Here is a 21,591-nt window from a genome sequence, read left to right as displayed (position 1 = left end):
TAATTTTATGTTTGCATTTAAGTGGAGACACATTTTCCTCAAGGACGCAACCTAAGTAAGGCGAGCAGGAAAAGTAGAAACTGAGCTGGAACTACAGTATCATTGCACCTTTAAGGACTGGAGACTTGGTATTAGCTCGGCCTCCTTCCCGGCCCACCTCTGAACTCTGATTGACAGGGCGCCGGGCGAGGAGGAGCTGAAGGAGGCTGGAGAGGAGGCGCAGTGAGGAAAGTAGGGGAGGAGGGGCCGGTCTTTTATCTGGTGGCCAATCGGGGAAGGGGGGAGGAGCTCCAGGCACCCTCCTCCCTCCTTCTCTCTCCAGCCTCCCGGCTTCCCCGCCCCCTCCCCTTCCCTTTACCCCCTCCCCTCTCCTCCTTCTCGTCCTCCTCCTCCTCCTTCTCCTCCTCCTCCTCCTCCTCCTCCTCCTCTCAGGCTGTGGTTTTTCTGTATATGTTTCTGGAGTCCTGAGCCTGAGCTAAACAAAAGCAGGAGGCTGACGGGGTTGCTGGAGTTTGCAGAGACACGGAGGAGGAGAGAGCCTGTGCTTTGCCTGCCGCCGCGGCTGGGGGAGATCTGGCTTTTGCAACAGCCCACCCCCTTTGAGATCACTCTGGCCCGGAGTGGGGGTGGGGGGCAGCGGGGGGTGGGGGGGGAAAGTTTGCATTGCAATCCCCCTGCCTTCCTCTCCTTTCTCCCGATCAATGCATATTTGCAAAAGGATTAAGCCACAGATTTAAGCGCCGGGAGCCCATTTCTGCCTTGCAAAGGAGACCGGACTGAAAAACCCAAAGCCAGCTCTGATTTCTTTTCGCCAAGTGGGAAGGTGGTTTATTTTTCTTGCTTTTTGGAGTCAACACCCTTCCCCACCAGCCCTTATCCCCACCCTCACCCCGCAACCCCTTCACGCCCCCTCCCCCTCCCCCTCCCCATCCTCCCACCATCCTCTAAAGAGGCAAAGGGATTTTTTTTTTTTTTCTTTTGGTCTTCTTTTTTCCCCCTTCCCTGTTTATCCTGAAAAGGATTTGAAGACAAGCTTGAAGGATAAAAAGCCTTGGTGCTTCCCAGGAGCCGAGCCGAGGAGCAGAAGAGGAAGAGCCGGGGGCTGCCGTAGCCTTTGGAGATGGACGAGCAGCCCAGGCTGATGCATTCCCATGCTGGGGTCGGGATGGCCGGACACCCCGGCCTGTCCCAGCACTTGCAGGATGGGGCCGGAGGGACCGAGGGGGAGGGCGGGAGGAAGCAGGACATTGGAGACATTTTACAGCAAATTATGACCATCACAGACCAGAGTTTGGATGAGGCGCAGGCCAGGTGAGATGGAGGCTTTTCTTTTCCTTTCTTGGGGTTTTTTTGTTTTTCTCCCTCTCGCAGGGGGAAACAATGGGAACTGAATCACCACAGCGCTTTTTAAAAAAATGTTATTTCTTTTCTCATTTTGACAAGCAACTACATGGCGGAGGAGTAAAATTTGAAGGAGCGTTGTTATCGAAAGTGTAATCGCCCATGCCGAGATGTGGCTGTGTACATATTGTGTGTGTGTGTGTGAATATAGGGGTATTCATTTATATCCACACAGACACACAGGCACGCCGAAAATGCTGCCAACTGATCCAAAAGCGGCCCTCGGCACTTTTTACTGCTTTGAAAAAGTATCAGAGAAAGCAGAATTGTCAAGTTTTGAACAACATTCCATGCCTTCTTGTTGAGGGGGACTCTGTAACATTACAAAATAAAATGTCCCAAGAACACTTTATTTGCAAATTTAGTTGACTCATTACCTAAATCAGCGAGTTTGATTTTCTTTCTTGACTCTCCCGTCCTAAATTAATTTTGATATTTTCTCCTTTCTTTCCCCCCTACCCAAAATACAAAACAACAAAAAAGCAGGGTATTTCTTTGTCAGTAGTTGTCAGCTATCCAGAATATATTTTGCATTCACTGAATTTTGTTTTTTTAAAAAGTTGATGAAAAGATAATTTTGTTTTTAGGTATATTTGTTAGTTTTAAGAGACTCGGATTTTTAGTTTAACTTTATTGTCTCCTAATTTGAGCCGGTTTACTAACCTTCCGTGACACAGACAGCTATGTATGGTCCTTTAAAAAGGGGTGGGGGGACAAAAATCAAGCATGCTCTTTTCCCCCATGCTTCTTTCAGGACCACTTAGAAATGAAAGCATGTATGAATTTTATGTATTTCAATACTATAGGACATGAAGGTCTCATTTAGGAAACATAATAAACTATGTAGCTTCTCAAGTTAATCCACTGCCAGGTATATAGTTCTCTCCTCCAGGATTTTACAGTAAATTCTCTTTCAAAGTAAAACATAGACTAAGTGACAACCCGCTAACAGCTTGCCCAAGGCCGAACTCAAAAGCAAGAATTTTAAAAATCTAATGACCACGTATGTCTATACAATAACCCAGCTTTGTTATATCTCTGAAGTAGCGTTTTTTTTTTCTTTGAAAACCCTGTAAAAAAATATACACAACTCCTGTACTTCAGATGACTTGGTTATATGGAGAAGACATCATTATGTGTATTTTTGTCTAAGTGAAATAAGAATCTGAGTTGAGAAAATGAGAGGAAGCAGTTAAAAACATGGATGTTATGTATTATATTCAATTTTAGCTGCAAGCACATGCAACATGTAAACTCAAAAGTACTAAGGTTTATGGGTGTTTGAAAACTTGGAAATGTTGAAAGACTCAAAGCATTCTAAGTTTTGTTTAAATAGGGGAAATTTAAAAAATTAATTGATGCTCTCTTTAAATTTTATTATGTGAAGAAAAGCTAATAGGTGTGGTAAGAGGAAGATTTCCCACTGGCAATTCTCTTTTGAATTGGGACATAATTTCTCTATTATATTGTTCTAGAAAAATACTCTCAGACATACCGATAAACTGGCTTAAAAACAAGTTTGTGAAGTGGAAGGGGCTAGTAAGAATAGCTACTCACTACTTTTTTGATGTTCAGTCTCTCTTTTTTTGTGAAACTGAGGACAAATAGGGCTTGGCGACTTCCCCCTTTCAATGGCCTAGATGCAGAGAGAGATCAGATACAATTTTGGGATGGGGAAATTTTCAGTTCTTCCTCTATAGCTAGCTCCGTTTGTGTGCTGTGGAAATGCGATATTTTTATAAAGCTGTGTGAGAATTTTTGTCTGCATTTGGTCCTGTGTATAAGAATAGAATTAATTAAAACTATTTTAAAAGACCCAGGAAAGGTCTTTAATACTTTATTTTCCATCTTTTTTTTTCCCACCCCACATGAGAACTTAAATCAAAGCTAAGCTTTCTTTTTGGATAAACAGTAGATAGTATGTCCTTTTTTCCTTTTTCTAGTCACACCTTTATAATGTATATTTATTATTTACAAAAGTAAACCATTAATATTTTAGATATAATAAATGTGTTCTTTTTGCTAGTCCTGAATTTTGAGTTTATTACTCCCCTGCTGTACACTACACAGAGTATGTTTCTGATCTCTGTTCTTCATGAGGATGTGTGTCTATTTTTTAACTTTCAAAGGGATTAAAAAAGAATTGCATGTGTTTTGAGTGCCAGAACTTTCCATTTATCTTTACACGTTAATTTTAGTTAGTAGACAGAATTCCCTTAACTAATAGCTGATATGATCAGTATTTTGTTTCCAAAACAGTATCATTCTGCTAAGTGATTCCATAATAAAATAGAAGGAAAGGTATTGTTTTGTTCCTCAAGTGCATTCGGAATACACACACACACACACACACACACACACACACACACACCAGGTAAATCACTAATCTAAAAGACAAAATTGCATTTATTTTTCCCCCAATGGGTGCAAGGTCCTAATTGTAAATAATTGAATTTCAACACCTGCAAATAAGCAGTGTGTGCACAAGAGGCATAATGTGAACACAGAGAAATGAATTTATTCCCCATATGGGTATGTTTGCCCCCTGGCAATGCATTTCCATACTCTTTAACTTGGGGACTGAAATGTTATAAATTGACAGTTCTACTCAGAAGACCTTTCAAGCATCTTGTGTTTATGAGAATACAGGGGCATCTGCGGAATGAATTCGAACACATGGATGAATTAAATTTGAAAACACACAGACCGAGAGGCAGACAGTTCCTAGGCTGTGGTCGTTGCATGGATTTTACAAAACTGTTAACCTACGCCTTTGGCTTTGCTGTATTCATTGTCCTGGGAAGAATTGTGGGTTTAAGAATTACACTTTGATTAAACTACTTAAAAAAAAAAAAACCCTTTCCCTAAATGGGCCTAATTTAGGTTAGTTCTGTTCTGTAGTTAAATCCCTACTCTCTCCCTGCTAATTAACATTATTTCTTTTTCTATGGCGGGACTCTGTATATTAAGTCATGAAAACAATTGAAGCATGCCACAGAGTTATGCTTGGTATATAATTTTGTCTAAATGTTCAAATGTTTTCACCCTGTGCATTATCGGCAGTTTGATCTTGAGAGTCCACCTAAGCTATCATGTTGTTTCTTTCTTGCAGAAAACATGCTTTAAACTGCCACAGAATGAAGCCTGCCTTGTTTAATGTGTTGTGTGAAATCAAAGAAAAAACAGGTAGGAATGAGATTCCAACATTTTAGCATTTTCTTTGGCCAATTAAATCACTTAACCAGCAGTCACAAATCTATCATTTAAATATTAAAATTTCAGAATACAAGTACTATCAAGGTTGACCTCATATTCGAATAGGAAGTCCTAGCCCTGCTTTCCTTAAAAGAAAGCACCAAGTTTCTTTGACAGTTATTATCAAACACTATTGGCTAATTTTCCATAACTCTATTTCCAGCCTTTTTGAGATTGGGGCTAAAATGTAGATTCTGAAAGGAAATTTATAGACTGATGTATCTTTGGGGCAAAAATATGAAAGTAAAAGTTCATTTTTTTAAGGAATATATTTTGGCCCATTTTTAAAACCCTAATTTTTTTGGAGTTGGGTATGGGGGTGCTAAACTGAAGTTTCCTTTCCTTTTTTTCTTGTAATTACACAAAGCAGCAGACTAGAGGTTCTCAACAGAGAGTGTTGTCAAATACCTTTGTGGAATGCGCTATACAACATTAGGTTATCGGTATTTGAGTGGCCTGTGATTTTATTGCAGGGAGAATCGTTGGCTTTGGGAGAGTATAACGCCATGAGATCATTCACTCTGTTGTTTTTCTACTTTCTAGACCTCGTATCATGGACTAACACACTTATAACACATCCCAGGAGGGCATTTAAATTTTAAAGCAACAATTAAAAAATAGCAGTCATCAATCAGAGGTGTTCTTAAACAACAGATGCTCTGGGAAGGACATTTAGCAACATCCCCTTGTTTGTTTATTTTAATCCTTAATTTTCCAAAGTGGGTAAAGCTCTCCCTTGTAAGAAGAAAGATTTGAGAAGGCAATCTGAAACCAGGGAATAAAGATGAGGGACAAGGGGTGGTTATATAAATCGGGAGCTTCTGCTGGGCTCTGACTTACCCGCTCGCTTTAGAGCAGTGCAAAGTACCTGACATCCTATTTATTTATTTATTTTTTACAACAAGGAGTGTAACAGTCAATAATTCATATCTAAACCATATAAGCAAGGGCATGACATGAATGAAAGTGACAATAAATATGATTGCATGCTTGGTTGATATACATTGATAGTTACACATAAAAAAGGGGTGGGGGGAGAGGGCACACAGGGTGGCTTTCTTTTTGAGAGCTCTCTGTGTTTTCCTTTTAAAAAAATAGTTTCAAGATGTGACTGTTGATGGAATATGTAATTACTTGGGTCTTGAAATGCGTGTAAAATTAGTACGCAGCTCCTTTGTTGAATCTTATTTGTGTTGTGCATAACATTCTAGACAAAGCACCTGAGAAGTAGTGTTCAGACCTCTAAGTCTTCCAGGTTGCCTTGCCAAAGCTTAACCTTATTGCAAACCTGTTAATTGCATTATTTTAGCTGTGAGATACCTTTTAAAAGATTTATGGACTGTGCTTTCAAATATCAAGAGAGCTTTTTTCCAGTTTGTCACACTTTTTAGTTTTTTTTTTCCTATTAGCCCAGAGTAGGAAACCTAAGTGTGTGTGTGTGTGCGTGTGTGTGTGTGTGTATATATATATATATATTTTATCTTCTCTCTTTTTTCTTCTTTGATCTCTGATGCTTATTTACTTTGAATATTTGGTTTGTTGAGATTTGTTTCTAATCGAGTATGAGTTCCTGCTGATCTTGTTTCATGAAATGTAGAATCAAAATATAAAAGCATATGTGATAATATGGACTAAAGAGAGTCTATCAGATTTTGATTGAAAGGAAGCCTGTCAGGGCACTTAAGTGTACATTGTGGCCAAAGTGCTTAATTCTAGTTTCCTAATTAAAACCTACTGAGGCAGTAGATCAAAGTGGGTGGATGTGAATAGAGATCCGGTTCAGGTGTGGGTTAAAGAGTTCGCTCCTTGTTCATATTGGCTCAAGTAGAGTGATAGGAAGTAAAGTAGTCATACTGGTCAAAGTAACATTCTAAAAGTTTTGTTTTTTGAATTTTGTGTCAATACATTTAATGTTTAGAGACTTAAATCTAAATTAAGGTTTTTTTGTGTTGTCTCTAGAATAATACATTAAAAAAATAGTTTATCAAATAATGTAATTGAAAGTGATAAGAATCATTGCCCCCTGTGTTAAGGGACAGACACACACACACACACACACACACACACACACGTTTTGGATTAAGAGGGCACCCCTGGGTGAAAGTAGGGGAAAAAAAAAGGCTTACCTCCCTCTTAGTCTTCAACTTGTGTGTTGGAAGGATTGAAGGGAAGGCAAAAACCTCTCCTGGAATGTTGAGTGTTGTGTTAAAGGTAGGAGTCAACCTTTAACCTTTCAGGTGTGCTGAAAAGAACCCTTTGATTCTAAAGCACGATTACTTGGCTACTGAGGACCCTGGAACCTTGAATCTTTTTGCCAGCATATCTTCCATGCAGTTGATGTGTCGGAGGAAAAAAGTGTCTGTAAAGTTGCAGGAACCTTTTTTTTTTCCCCTCTTTTTGATACAGAGCTGGTGAAAAGATCGCTTGAGTGATCAGTTCACATACATTCCTTTATTGTTTGGGGACTTTTTCTATTGGTACTTTCAAGCCTCTTTGCATTAAATGAGTATTTTTGAGTTTCCATCTCAAGCATTATAATGCTTGTAATAATAATAGAGGTTACTTGATTTAGGGTGGGCTTTGTTTGTTCATATTCTAACACAAAGTTCATACATTTGGCTCACCTAGGCAGAACTCTTGAGAGGAACTTGATAATTGATTTGTTATTTTTACTTTTTTGCATTTGTTAATGATTTTATACTTGTAAATATGAAAACTGGCTAAGATGTATTACCAACCTTTTGGAACTTTAAAAATACATACACACATGCACGTAACACCTCCAAGTAGGCAGTGCCGTCTGAATTACAATTGATTGATGGGTGTTTAAGTCAGAAATTACTATGGGAATATTTAATAAACAAAACAAAACAAAAAGAACCCATGTGTCTTCTTGCTTCAGAATGTGGGTAGTTTTTATTTTAATACCTTTTCACTTTAAAAAAAATAAATGCTAAGAAGATGTGCCAGCAAAATGCTCGGGTGGCGAATCTCAAAGAGCAGCTAAAAAACCCTGTCAAGACCCATAGCAATGTATATTTCACATGTGACTTTTATCTGCTCACTCATTCTAGGAATACAGAGACAATTAGAGTTTTGGATCATTTACTGTAACATTTTCTTAGGGATTTTTAAGATCCATTCCTTGTCTTCTGGCTTATTACTAATAGGCTAAGTTTTGCATATGTGTATATGTGGTGGTAATGGGGTTGTTGGGATAGAAGAAAAGGAGAAAAAGTCAAACATATTACATTTCTTTAAAAAGCCTTGAATATATTTTTAAACGTTTCCTGTTTTTTACTTCTGTGTCAAAATCACGCAAGTTTAAAAATTAGAAAAACACAAAAAATATTGAACGCCATTTACTAAGGAGAATATTTATAGATAGCAATGAATAGCTGCAATTGTTGCGAATAGTTTTTAATTTTAGAACATAATAGCTATATATGGCACTTTTCAGCCAATTGTCCTCTGTGCATTGTCTGCATCGAAGTTAATGCAAATCAAATCTTTGGAGGAGGTTAAAAAAATTTATTTTTTGCTCCTTAACGCCCTTTTGTTCTCTCTCTTTCCTTTTCTCTCTGTGTTCAATTAACACCCCCATCACAAAACTGTAGCGTGTGTGTTTTTTAAATTCTACTACTGTATTTCACTTTTGACACCCTCCCTTACTATTCTCGCCTGCCACTTCTTTTTAATATATCAATTACATTATGGGACTTCTCCTCCTCCCCTCTCCCCTTTAAAGCATTAGAGAATAATTTGTGTGTCTATGTATATGTGTGTGTGTATGTTTGCATATATAGGTGGAGGGGCGGTGGGTAATGGAAGGAAGCTATAGATTGCAGGAAGAGAATTCTGATGGTATTAGGCCTTGAGCAAAATAGGAGTAAAATAACTTTAAATCATTTAGAGCAGCCTCTGATCAGATTCCTTTTGGGATTGGAATGGTAGGAGTCATTTTCATAGAAGCTCATTGATAGCCAGCAAATGCAAAAACTTTTCTTGCTGATGAGAAAATTCAAGAATTTGGTTAATTTTTTTTTTTTTCTCCCTTGTGGTAAAGATGCTGAGGAAAGAAAAGGGGATTAAATGAAAGGAACTTACAAGTCAGTTTTACCTGATGCTATCTTTCAGGTACAGTGTGTTAAGGCAAAAGTAATGTGGTTAGACCCTGTGTTATTTATTTATTATAATGTGGATGTAAGCTACAGACCTACAACAATATAACTCTGACAGACATAATATAAGAAGAACTTGTGATGAGAAATGTCCTTTCTTTTTAGTCACTTTTGTGTATTCCATTTTTAGTCTACTACTAGAATTAGAACAATTCTGGCTTTTGAGAAGTGCAAAGAGCTGTTTGGTCAAAGCTGCCAGAATGAGATTTTGGGAAATTTGCTGTCATATTTTCTAACAATAGGAGTGTCTGTGAGGATTGGACATGAGAGAGATTTAGGTTACACTGAAGAATCTGGAAGGGGATTTATAAGCGGGGAAACATAGAACCTTGTGAACTAGGAGCTGTGGGGCGTTGGGCTGGGCCGGGTGTGGGTGGGTTCTATACAGTAGGCTGCACTGTTTGCTGAGAAGGGGGCATTACCTGCCTGCGTGTTTAGTTCACTGCTGGTGCCAGGCCTGCTCACATGGTTTTGCCTCTCCATTCTGTTGACATCCATGAACTTTTTGTTGTGGTTGTTGGCAAAATTATAAAAATACCCCCAAACAAGCAAATAAACCAAAACCTAGATGTTGTACATAATTTAAATTGGAAGATATTTTCATTTGTAAAGCATGACCCTGACTTATTTTGTGTCATAGGCATATCTTAGGAAAGCTTATTCTTCAATTTGGTTTCAAATCTCTTTTAGATGGATAGTGTTATGTTTGAACTGGGTGAAGTGAATCTAAATATACCTTTTATTGCTTTTCCTTTAAAAATAAAAGTTTACCAAAGCACCACATGATAGAGACAGTGTCCTAAGTCCAGCTCCAGACAGCTCTTACTCATTCTCATATGACCCTAAGAAGCACCCATTCATTTTCATTGCATATTAACCTGATTTTGAGGAATATAATAATTTTGGTTCCATTGCCCTTTACCTGCAATGGTGTGGTAGGATGTAAGGAATGCAATAATTGATAAATAAAATAAGTAGAGAATTCATGAGTTGTTCGTGAAGTGCTTTGAGTTCCCTGGATTATGTAAATAATTAAGGTGCTGTATTTTCTATAATAAATTATCTCAGGATTCATATTTTATTTCACAGGATATCACTGCATTTAACTCTTTCAGGCTAAAAAAATGTACATCTACTGGTCTTTAATTAAGTAATGGGGTAATCGATTGTCACTCATGAGGAAAATTCTCTGGTTGTGTTTTTGCCCCATCTGCATCTCAGAGATGTCACTTCTCAGAACTTTAGGCGAGTGATCCCCAGAGAGGAAAAAAAGGTGCAAGAATAGACTGTCATAAGATTATACCACCTACCGCCGTGATAGCAGAATAAGGTCAATAGTGTCTTACCCGAAGGTCTTCTTACCTCTGACATCTCTCTTTCAATCTCTCAATTATTGGTGGAAATCAAGATTGCAATGGGTGAAAAATTCATCCTTTTTGATTTAGGTTGTAGTTTCAACTTCATCTTCTACTGAAACTTTTGTCATTACGTAGGTATCGGGGTGGGTGTACGTCACACTCCGTGCTTGTTCTGGACCTTCTACTAAGTAGTTATAAGACCTTAGAAAAGTTGCTTAAATAAGTTTATGATAAACTATAATAGTAGTGGTTAAGGACCTCATCTTTAAAGCCAGACTCTCTGAGTTTGTATCCTAGATCTTTTACTTCTTAACTGTGTGACCTTATTCAAGTGAGAAAACCTCTCTGTGCCTCATTTTCCTTATAAAATGCAGATCGTAATGGTACTTATCTTAGCGGGTCACTGTGAGGTTAAATAAGGTGATACATGTAAATCACAATGCCTGGCATAGAGTAAACAGTCAATAGCTGCTAGCTGTTATTATTTCTGGACTTGTTTTCTTATATGAAATAGAGAGGCTTATACCAGATGGTCCCTAAAGACACAGCCAATTCCAAGACTCTGATTTTATGCTGAAAAGAGACAAAAATTGCTGAATTTAAGATTTGCTTTCTTTTTTTCCTTGCAATTTTTTTTTTTTTTTTTTTTTTTAGTCAGAGTCTCACTCTCTCTCCCAGATTGGAGTGCAGTGGCGTGATCTCAGCCCACTGAAACCTCTGCCCCTGGGTTCAAGCAATTCTCCTGCGTCATCCTCCTGAGTAGCTGGGATTACAGGCATTCACCAGCTAAATTTTGTGTTTTACTAGAGATAGGGTTTCGCCATGTTGGCCAGGCTGGTCTCAAACTCCTGGTCTTGAGTGATCTGCCTGCTTTGGCCTCCCAGTGCTGGGTTTACAGCTGTAAGCCACCATGCCTGGCCCTGCTTCCCTTGCTGTTCTCTTAAAGTGAGAATTGGCTATATCTGGCCAAAAGTCTGGGACTAGATTGGAAGAAGAGGTTGGGAAAAGAGAATGGGTAAGAACAGAGAAAAAGTTTTTAAACTACAAACTGGACAACAACCACTTGAAAAGCTAGAATTGCCTGTTAGGGATGGCGTTTTCTTAGCGTCAGCAACTGGAGGCATTGTGTAATCATAGTTAAAAACATCTTCTCTCTGAAGACACATAAGCCTATCCATTCAACTTGTGAAGTTCCAAAGCAGGAAAAGTAGCACAAAGTGAGTTTAGGGCAACTTGACCATTTTCTTTCTTTCTTTTTTTTTTTTTTTAAATTATACTTTAAGTTCTGGAATACATGTGCGGAACGTGCAGGTTTGTTACATAGGTATACGCATGCCATGGTGGTTTGCTATACCCATCAACCCGTCATCTACATTAGGTATTTCTCCTAATGCTCTCCCTCCCTTCGTGCCCCCATCCCCTGACAGGCCCTGGTGTGTGATGTTCCCCTCCCTGTGTCCATGTGCTCTCATTGTCCAACTCCCATTGATGAATGAGAACATGCAGTGTTTGATTTTCTGTTCCTATGTTAGTTTGCCGAGAATGATGGTTTCCAGCTTCATTCATGTCCCTGCAAAGAAAGTGAACTCATCCTTTTTATGGCTCCATAGTATTCCATGGTGTATATGTGCCACATTTTCTTTATCCTGTCTATCATTGACAGACATTTGGGTTGGTTCCAAGTCTTTGCTATTGTGAATAGTGCTGCAATAAACATGTGTGCATGTGTCTTTATAGTTATAATCCTTTGTGTACACACACAGTAATGGGATTGCTGGGTCAGATGGTATTTCTGGTTCTAGATCCTTGAGGAAGTGCCACACTTTCTTCCACAATGGTTGAATAAGTTACACTGTCACCAACAGTGTAAAAGAATTCCTATTACTCCACATCATCTCCAGCATCTGTTGTTTCCTGACTTTCTAATGATTGCCATTCTAACTGGCGTGAGATGGTATCTCGTTGTGGTTTTGATTTGCATTTCTCTAATGACCAGTGATGATGAGCTTTTTTTCATATATGTTTGTTGGCCGCCTAAATGTCTTCTTTTGAGAAGTGTCTGTTCATATCCTTCACCTACTTTTTGATGGAGGGCAACCTGACCTCTTGCCTTTCTAATACGTTCCTTGTTTAGGAAAAATGTTATCTTTGTCATAAGGACAACCTTGATTCATAGTAGATTTATTTTTTACTATTTTTTATAGTTTTCTTGAAATATATTTCTAACACCATGAAATTCACCCATTTGAATGACAGACAGGTGGATTTTACTATATTTACAAAGTTGTGAACCCATTATCACAATCTAATTTTAGAACATTTTTATCAGCGCCTCCCCGCAAAAAAAACCCAGTACTTTTTACCAACCAGTCCATATTTCCCCCTTCACCTTGCTCCTGGTAACCACTAACTTACTTTCTGTCTTCATGGTTTTTGCCTATTCTGGACATTTCACATAAATCGAATCATAAAATATTTGATGTTTTTTTGACTCATTTCTTCTGTTTAGCATGCCTTGGAGGGTCATCCATACTGTAGCATATATCAGTACTTCATTTTTCTTTATGGCCAAATACTATTCCACTGTATGGATATACCACATTTTGCTTATTCATTATTCAGTTGATGGTCACTTAGGTTGTTTCCATTTTTGACTATTATGAATAATACTGCTATGAACATGTGCTTACAGGTTTTTATGTATTAATATATGTTTTCATTTCTCTGGATAAGGAGTGGAATTGCTGGCTTATGTGATAACTCTATGTTTAGATTTTAAGAAACTGCTAAACTGTTTTACAGAGTGGCTGTAGTAGGTACTTTTTTTTAAAAACAACTTTATTGAGGTATATTTTATATACAAAAATCTGTACATTATATATATATATATATATATTTTTTTTTTTTGGTGCGATCTTGGCTCACCACAATCTCTGCTTCCCGGGTTCAAGCGATTCTCCTGCCTCAGCCTCCTGAGTAGCTGGGATTACAGGCATGGGTTACCACACCCCGCTGATTTTTGTATTTTTAGTAGAGACCGGGTTTCACCATGTTGGCCAGGCTGGTCTTGAACTCCTGACCTCAAGTGATCCACCGGCCTTGGTCTCCCAAAGTGCTGGAATTACAGGCATGAGGCACTGCACCTGGCCTGAGCTACCACGTCCAGCGGGGTGTATTCTTAAGTCATAGTGTAAATGGCACTAAGTTTTGTCTTCAGCACTCTCAGCTTTTCATTCTTTCAACCTCTTTCTCCATTCAATGATGTCTCCTCTCTGTGTTTAGGATTCTGCTGTGTTTATGGTCATGTTTGGTCAATACTCTAAGAAAAAAAAGTTTTTGATAAATTTATCTGACTTGAAGTATGCATGATCAGGATTTATGTGAAATCTCTGTTAGAACTATTTGCATTTTAAAGAGGAAAAAAAGTAAGTCAAAGGAATGATTCTCCAATGCTGGAATTTCAGAGGTCAGGTTCCTGGAGGGGAAGACACTTTTGAAAAAGATTGGAGAATTTTCTGAATAGTAATCTAGTGTGAAAGAGGGAGCATGGACTTTGAGTGAAACCATTCTAGCTTGTGTAACATTAGTGAGTTACTGGGTTTAACAGAGCTTCAATGTTCTCATTTCTGTGGTGAAGATAATAATACGTATGATGTCGGTTTGGTGGGCTGAAAAAGGCAATAATATAAAGCACATAGTTCAATGAGTGTGCTCAACTAATGGCCACTGCTGTTATTTTTCTGAAACCACATGACAGAGTGTTGACCACCTCTCTCATCAGTTTGGCCTTGTCTGTTCAGGTTGAGTTTTCTACTACCTCTGTCCGGGAGTTTTAGAGGCTCACTAACATGCTTCCTGACCCAGCTTTTATGTTAAATGGTTGTCAGTGTGAGAGAAATAAAAGTCTTGGGCAAAACGCAGCAAAAGGCATCTCCACACTTTCACATCGTCCTCCCCCACTTCTAGAGTTCTGCGGAGAGAATCTCATAGAACAGTGCTTTTTAGTGAACACCTGTAATTTTAAATTTAATGATTTAAATTTTCTAGTAGCTTCATTTTTAAAAAGTAAGAAGCAGGTGAAATAAATTTTAATACTTCTTATTTAACCCAAATATATCTAAAAATCTTTCGACATGTCATCAATATAAAAACTATTGAGATGTTTTGCACTCTTTTTTTTTTTGTGCTAAAGCCTTGAAATGGTAATGTTAAATTTAATGATTTAAAGTTTTTAGTAGCCCCATTTAAAAAAAGTAAAAAGAAACAAGTAAATGAATTTTAATAATACATCTTATTTAACTTAAATATATTGAAAATATTTCAATATGTAATCAACATAAAAATTAATGAGATATTTTACATTCTTTTTTTGTGTGTCTATGCTGAAGCTTTGAAATCCATTGTGTATTTTACATTTACAGCATATCTTTTTTTTTTTTTTTTAAGACAGAGTCTCTCTCTGTCATCCAGGCTGGAGTGCAGTGGCATGATCTTGGCTCACTGCAACCTCTGCCTCCTGGATTCAAGGGATTCTCCTGCCTCAGCCTCCCAAGTAGCTGAGATTACAGGCACCTGCCACCACACCCCACTAATTTTTAGTAGAGATGGGGTTTCACCTTGTTGGCCAGGCTGATCTTGAACTCCTGACCTCAGGTGATCCACCCACCTTGGCTTCCCAAAGTGTTGGGATTACAGGCGTGAGCCACCGCATCCAGCATTTATAGCATATCTTGATTTTGACTTGCCATACTTCAAGTGCTAATAGCTACACATGAGTAGTATCTACCATATTGGACAGCCCAGCCGTAGAATAGTTGGTCTGGCATAAGTCCCTGTTTTGTTCCTTTTTTGCTATAGCTTTTACATTATGAGGAAGATACATGGTTGTTCCCCACTCAAACTTGAGCTGGTAGTTCTGTAGCAATTGAAATTGTTTCCTGATGGATAGCCGTGTTCCAGAATAAAGCATATCTGAGACATCTTTTTCTGGAAGAGAACGTCCACTGTACCCTATTGAGGTCACTGCTGGAAGCCGGGATGGGGTGGTTCCCCCACCTCCTTCTCTGTGTTTTTTTGCTTCTTTCTTTCCATAGCTCTTCATTTTAGGTTCTTTCTTCCTCCTTAACAAAATCTGAAGTGTTCCCTAGAATAGACTGAGTGGGCCGAAGCAGTTTCTTGTTTTCTTCAGCTGTAATGCAATGGAACAAGTACAGAGCACTCTATGGTATGACAGGAGTTTGCTGGACCCTGTATCAGTTCTGCGGCCTCACACTGACTACCTCTGTGGTAGTATATTATTTTGAGAATGCCATTTAACCTCTTGGTCTCAGGTTTCCACATGCATGGAATGGGTGCCTCTAGAGAGCCCCTAATGTGACTCCATATTCCATGGGTCGTGAGCCCCAACATGATGCCTGCCAAAGCTTAGATTCTTAGGAGGCAAGACAGGTGGAACATTTAAAAAAGAAAATTATTTTTCATTGTTATGGCATTCTAATTTATCGTATGCATCCTTATATCTTTCCTAGATAGTCATGTAAAACTGGTTATGGTGGTGTTAACGTTACCCTCCATCAATCAAGTTGCATTGGAGAAGGCAAACTGGGAGGGAAAAAATAGTGGAATTAAAAAAAAATTTTTATTGCTGGGAGTGGTGGCTCACATCTATAATCCCAGCACTTTGAGAGGCCAGGACGGGCAGATCACCTGAGGTCAGGAGTTCGAGACCAGCCTGGCCAACATGGCAAAACCCGTCTCTTCTAAAAATACAAAAATTAGCTGGGTATGGTGGTGGGCACCTGTAACCCCAGCTACTTGGGAGGCTGAGGCAGGAGAATTGCTTGAACCTGGGAGGCGGAGGTTGCAATGAGCTGAGATTACGCCTCTGCACTCCAGCCTGGGCAGCAGAGTGAGACTCTGTCTCAAAAAAAAAAAAAAAAAAAAAAAAGAACGTATTGCAGCATTCAGGATCCCATTTATAAGGCCAGTTAGAGGCCAATCCCAGCTTAATCCACCTTGTGGACTTTGTGATGGAATGCATATGTTGTTTCCATGCTATGTATTTGCAGCTATTGGATTTTAGACTGGAAATTTGTCTTGGAATAGATTTCTGATTGCAGTATTGGAAGGGCAGAATACCTTCTTGAGTTCATATTGGCAGAGCCCAGGAATTTAGGAAAGGGGTTTGGCCTTCACCTTGGAATGGTGGAGTTACTTGTTCAACGTTTGCCTCAGCTGAAATACTGAAATAATTTGTTTCCCACCTAACTGTCATTGGGGCTTTTGCAGACTTACAGTGAAGATATTCAGAAAGATATTTGAGTTTCCCTAAGAAAGAGTGATCAGTAAGTATGAGAAAAAAGTTTATATATTTGTCTTGCTTTGAGACAGGTTGAATCTGCCAGTAGGTCAGAGGAATAAGTTTACCTAGTGGCCTGTGCTGGTAGGGCAGGGAGAGTCAGTCGCTTTTCCTGAGGGTGTTAGGTGATTTGAGACCTCAAGTGTTGTCACTGTAAGAGAATCCTCCTTATAATTACCATTGTTAATAGAATTGAAACTTTGCATTTATCTTTTGTCCCTAACAAAGAAAGACTCCCAGAGAGTCTAATGATGAGCCCTGCCTACATCCATTCTGAAAGGCACTCTATGGATACGAGGGTGTAGACGTTAATTCCTTTCTGCAGAATTTGCATGCAGAGGCTCTAGGGCCGTGCACCCTGCTTACATTAATAAACATTTAAAAACAAAGAGCGGGTAACACATGCACAGCTTTCCTTTGTGCATCTTCCTTACTAGGGTGCCTGTAATCCCTAACCTCTTGCGGGGGAAATGTCTGGGTGGGTGCGGGTGGGTGGTGATGCTGCGCACAGCACCAAGCATAAAGGCCCAAGAAGTAACCACGTCGTGTGAGGGATAATTAAAGCAGCTTTATCCTGAGGCCTATTAAGGAAGAATGGGAAAAAAGAAAAAACAAAGAAAACAACAAAAAACCAGCAACAATAAAATCCAAGAGATGAGAGGGCATGTTCGTTCAGATCACGTAGAAAAGAGAAATTGAAGTCCTCTGGAAGGAGTTTTAGGGGATGCATCACAAAATAAAACTTTTGGAACCAAGAAATAGTGGAGAAGCCCGGTGGCGAGCCACATGGCCTTGTGCTAAGACTGGATGCCCTTTTCAGACAGGATAATGATGATCCTGGGAGCTGGACTTTCATAGATTGTCGCCTGGGTCCTGCTGCAAGACACTGCACAATTAATACTTAGATTAGAGGAGAGGGCTGGGGTGGCCGTGAACCCCCTCGCGAATCTACTGACTTCACCGCAGGCGGATGCGCGCAGCCTAGAGGACGCATGGGAGCGCCCGGCTACGGCCGGGTCCGCCGGCTACGCGCCGCGTCGCGCCGCATCGCACCAGGTCTTCTCTGCACCCTGCGCCCCCGCGCCACCAGCTCCCTGTTGTTCGGGCGTGGGGCCCAAGAAGCGGCCTTCCGCAGAGTCCAGCCTTGAGTTCCCAGCGCAGGCCGTGCGTCACCGGCCGCCTGCGTGCGGACCGCGAAGCCAAGTGTTCCCCAAAGCGGGGCTTGCTGTGTTTTCATCATTTCCCTTGCCCGGCCGGGGTTGCAGTGGTCAGCCGCAGCGCTCTGCTCCCCACTGCGGCCCGAGGCTCCCCCGCCACCTCCTGTGTCCCGGCGGACTTCACTCTTCTCCCAAAGAGTGGTAAAGAGAGGGCCGCCGCCACCCAGGGGGAAGACAGCCTCTCGGGAGCCATACTTCCTTTATTAAACACCTCTCAATGTGGGCTTGGAGTCACATTCAGAGCCTCTGAGGCAGAGGGATACGTGCGGTCTGTCCCCAGGGAGCCGGGCCCAGGGGCTGTTCCTGGGCAGGATCTGTTCCGTGGGGCCCGCCGGAGCCGCGTTTTCAATATGCAAAGTGCCGCGCCGGGCAGACCTCGGTGGTGGTGGTTTTGCATGCAGAAGTGAAATTCGGAAGGCCGCGTGTGAGCACGTGGGTGAGTGTGTGTATGTGCTCACACACACGGGTATTAATTTGCAGCTCCTTTCTTAGTTGGCCATGTATTGTTTCAGCTCTATTCGATAAATATTTGAGTTGTTGCTTTATGGTAATGAAATGAATTAAATAATATAATCTGGAGTTACTGCCGAAACCCTCCCGTCTTTTCTCTCTCTCAGCTCTTACGGGGAGTGCGTCATCTTCCCCTAGGGAGATTTTTAACCCAAAGAACCTTGATGTACTTTAAACAGCACTGACATTTGTTTTCGTTAAGCTCGGTCTGATTTCTTTAACACTTGAAGGAGGTTTGGGGCCTTCAAACATAGCTAGTTTCTTATATGGCGGCTTGTCTTGTCTCAGAGGAATGTGTAAAGGGGCTTCAAGCTGCCTTATTTTTACCAGTTTTCAGAAAATGGAAAATTTATTTTGGTAGTTTGCCCCCTCCTGCCCATGCACGCATAGTTGCTTCCCCTCCCCCACCTAGCCTGCTGGAGCCCGGGCAGGAAGGGGCTGTCGTCACACACATGCCTAAGCCATATTACTTTATTTTTCTTCTTAGAAAGTTACACTAGGAAAGATGTTCTTGATGTGTGATTATTATTCTTAAATGGATTCTTGTGCTTTCTTGTTATTGCTCTGTTACAGCTTCACGGGAAACCAGCAGGTCCTGCAGTAGACGGTCCAGAAACTTTCTATTGAATGAATGTGGGAGAGCTAGAAGTCAGGAAGGTTGAATTCCCTCATTACTTCGAAAATCTGTGAATTAATTCCCTCTATAAATTTCCACCAGCCTAGTCTCTGATCCACCAGCTGGAGAATCAAGCCCATTATTAATTTCACAGGATGAATTCCTCATCCTAGTAACTCTGGGGGAGAGGACGAAAGGGTTATTATGTAGGTTGAGAGTTCACATGTTGCTTCTGACTGTTACAGATGTTGCAGCTAAAATATAAGCATAGCAATAATAATATCAGCAATGGTGATAATAAAGAATGGAAATAACTGCTTCCTTCTGCTCCTGATTTGGACACCCCCAGCCTCCTACTCATTTATTCTATTGACTCCTCTCTAGGTGTTTCAAACAGAGATGTTTTGGTGACTTCCTAGGGGAGAGAAGCATCTCTCGAGTGGCTTCCATTTGGGTATAAGTATGCAAAGATTGTTTGTGTTGTCAAGATCCCATTGGAGTATATCTTCTCACCTATAATGTCACCTCCTGCATGTTGCCCTTTGTAAGTAGAGGTTATGGAAGTTTAATTGTTTTTTAAGTAAGTTTCATCAGATATTTGTTAATGCCCTATGTTCTGGAGATGTTGGTGAAAACTTTTTATCTTCCACAGGTTGTATAGTGAAAAAGTTAAAAATGAATCTCTGTCTTAGTTGGATTTATTTTTTGATTGGAGAAATACCAGTTAAACATTTTTGTTTTAGACCTCCTGGAGGGCATGATGGGACTGAAGAGTCTATATTCCATTTTGGTCTAGTTATTGCTTTAGCAAATATTTGCAAAACTTCTCCCATGCCTGGAATGTTGTGAAAGAGACTGAAAAATACAGATATGTGTGAGTTGTGGCCCTTACCCTCAAGGAACTTCCAGCGGCCTGAATCAAGGTCAGAATCAATGTAACATGGGCAGGTCCATCACTCCCAAAGCCCATGACAGGAGCCAGGAATGTGTTCCCCAGAGCCAGGAGTGTGGCTGTAAACGTCATTCTTGACCAAAGTTCATTGCTGCCCTGGTGATACACGCAGAAGCATGCTTTCTTTGAATCAAGCAGTTCTAGTTTTTTACTTAGGTGCCTCAGAAATGTTCTATGTTTGAGTCCTTGCGTACTTGGCCTTCCTGCCTTTTCTCAAGCACTGTAACCTCCTTCATTTCTTTTCTGCCTTTCCCCTTTTGCTCTCTTTTGTTCTCTTCCTCCCATCTACTGGGGCCTACCCACCCCTCCATGCCCTCCCATCCCCCATTGCTATTTGCCAAACTTGTGACCTGAGACCACTTGGCATTTCCGTGGGATGGCTGAAATTTACCACCCGCTGAATAGGCATTCTGTGACATTTGCTCACCTGGGCAGCTTAAGCTACATGGTCTGCTTCTGCCTTGAAGGAGTGCTGAGAGGAAGTGTGAAATTTACCTCTGTGCTCCAGGGTTCTTGCTAGCAGGGAGACAAACAGCAATGCTTTCTAGAAGCTGGAATTAATTTTTATCATAGTGCACATATATGTTTATACCCTACATTTATTATGTATTCAATAAGAACATGTAGACAATTTGTGTATTGTCTTCCTTTTTTTTAACAAATTAAATTTTCATGGTTAGCTTCATCTTTCATGTTCATACCCTCCCCTTCCTCTCCGTCCCTGCTGGTAGAAGATACTGGGTTAACTTAATGCTCTTTGAGGCCTTGTGTCATTAGACCGCCTGTCTCCTTAAGGTTTATGATATTCCGTGTGATGACTTTCTCACTGTGGCCTGCCCAGTCCTTCTGCTTGTAAGGAAATAGCTGCCTGTCTCTTTGGATCAAACTGGTCTAGGAGCTTGTTCAGCCCAGTTACTGGGACAGACCAGCCCTGGAGGCTTCTCTGACTCTTGGAACACACAGACAGCACAGTCTGTCTGTCCTGGCTGTCAGCTGAAGAAGGGAGACATGCTATGTAGATGGTTAAGCTGTTACTTTATACTTGTGTTCTCCAAGTGATTCGAAGGAAAGAGTGCTCTGGGCCCCAGTAGTGGTGGATCATCCTGGAATGAAACTGAACAGAAAATGTCAGCAGAAGTGATGTCTCATACTTTCCTGCAGAGACCAGAATTCTCCTGTTTATGTGTAATAGGAATTAATGCATATTTTTAAAAAACAGTGTATTAGATACACTATTATTATTACTCTGATTTTTAAGATGAGGACACTGAGGCATGGAGAGTTTAGTGAATCTTCCTGAAGTCACATAGCTAATGAGAGGCTGACTTGGAGATTTTACTTGGTAAGTTTTACTAAGTGTAGATTTTTCTATAAAAGTATTCATTCCCATTGAGTGACAGCCCGTCAAACTGTGATTCTTCCGAGGAAATCCAGTGGAATCTTACTTGGTTGTCCAAATAACAAATTGTCTGGCTCTACTCATTTCTGATCCTGTTTCTCAGGTACAGAAATTTAATTATCTCATGACTGTGGCTGGCTGCAAAACAAGTAAAGAGGATAAGTTCAAAACTCGCCCTGAGCTTATTTCCTGATTTTCATTAGGCCTCTGCCTATTCTGTTTTTAGAATCCACCTGACCTTTTTTTTTTTTTTTTGAGACGGAATCTCACTCTGTTGCTCAGGCTGGAGTGCAGTGGCATGATCTTGGCTCACTGCAACCTCCGCCTCCCAGGTTCAAGCAATT

The 21,591-nt window shown here is 40.4% G+C and overlaps 1 protein-coding gene across 5 annotated transcripts in view; it reads left to right on the top strand.

Annotated features, from left to right (window-relative positions):
- The first annotated feature begins 364 nt into the window (after window positions 1–364).
- The window catches only part of PBX1 (PBX homeobox 1), a 293,843-nt gene continuing 272,616 nt past the window's right edge, over window positions 365–21,591 (top strand). For 2 of the 5 annotated variants that reach the window (XM_007989715.3, XM_073011832.1), the window contains exons 1-2: window positions 372–1,311; window positions 4,514–4,587. In XM_007989715.3, the coding sequence (XP_007987906.1) occupies window positions 1,121–1,311; window positions 4,514–4,587 (265 nt within the window). In that variant the 5' untranslated portion in view covers window positions 372–1,120. Of the gene's footprint in view, window positions 1,312–4,513; window positions 4,588–18,034; window positions 18,207–21,591 lie in introns of those variants that run through there. The other 3 variants (XM_007989707.3, XM_007989711.3, XM_073011835.1) reach the window with 3 other exon arrangements.

The sequence above is a fragment of the Chlorocebus sabaeus genome, chromosome 25, assembly GCF_047675955.1.
Source record: "Chlorocebus sabaeus isolate Y175 chromosome 25, mChlSab1.0.hap1, whole genome shotgun sequence".
NCBI classification, from domain to species: domain Eukaryota; kingdom Metazoa; phylum Chordata; class Mammalia; order Primates; family Cercopithecidae; genus Chlorocebus; species Chlorocebus sabaeus.
This window is presented reverse-complemented; position numbering and strand designations above follow the sequence as displayed.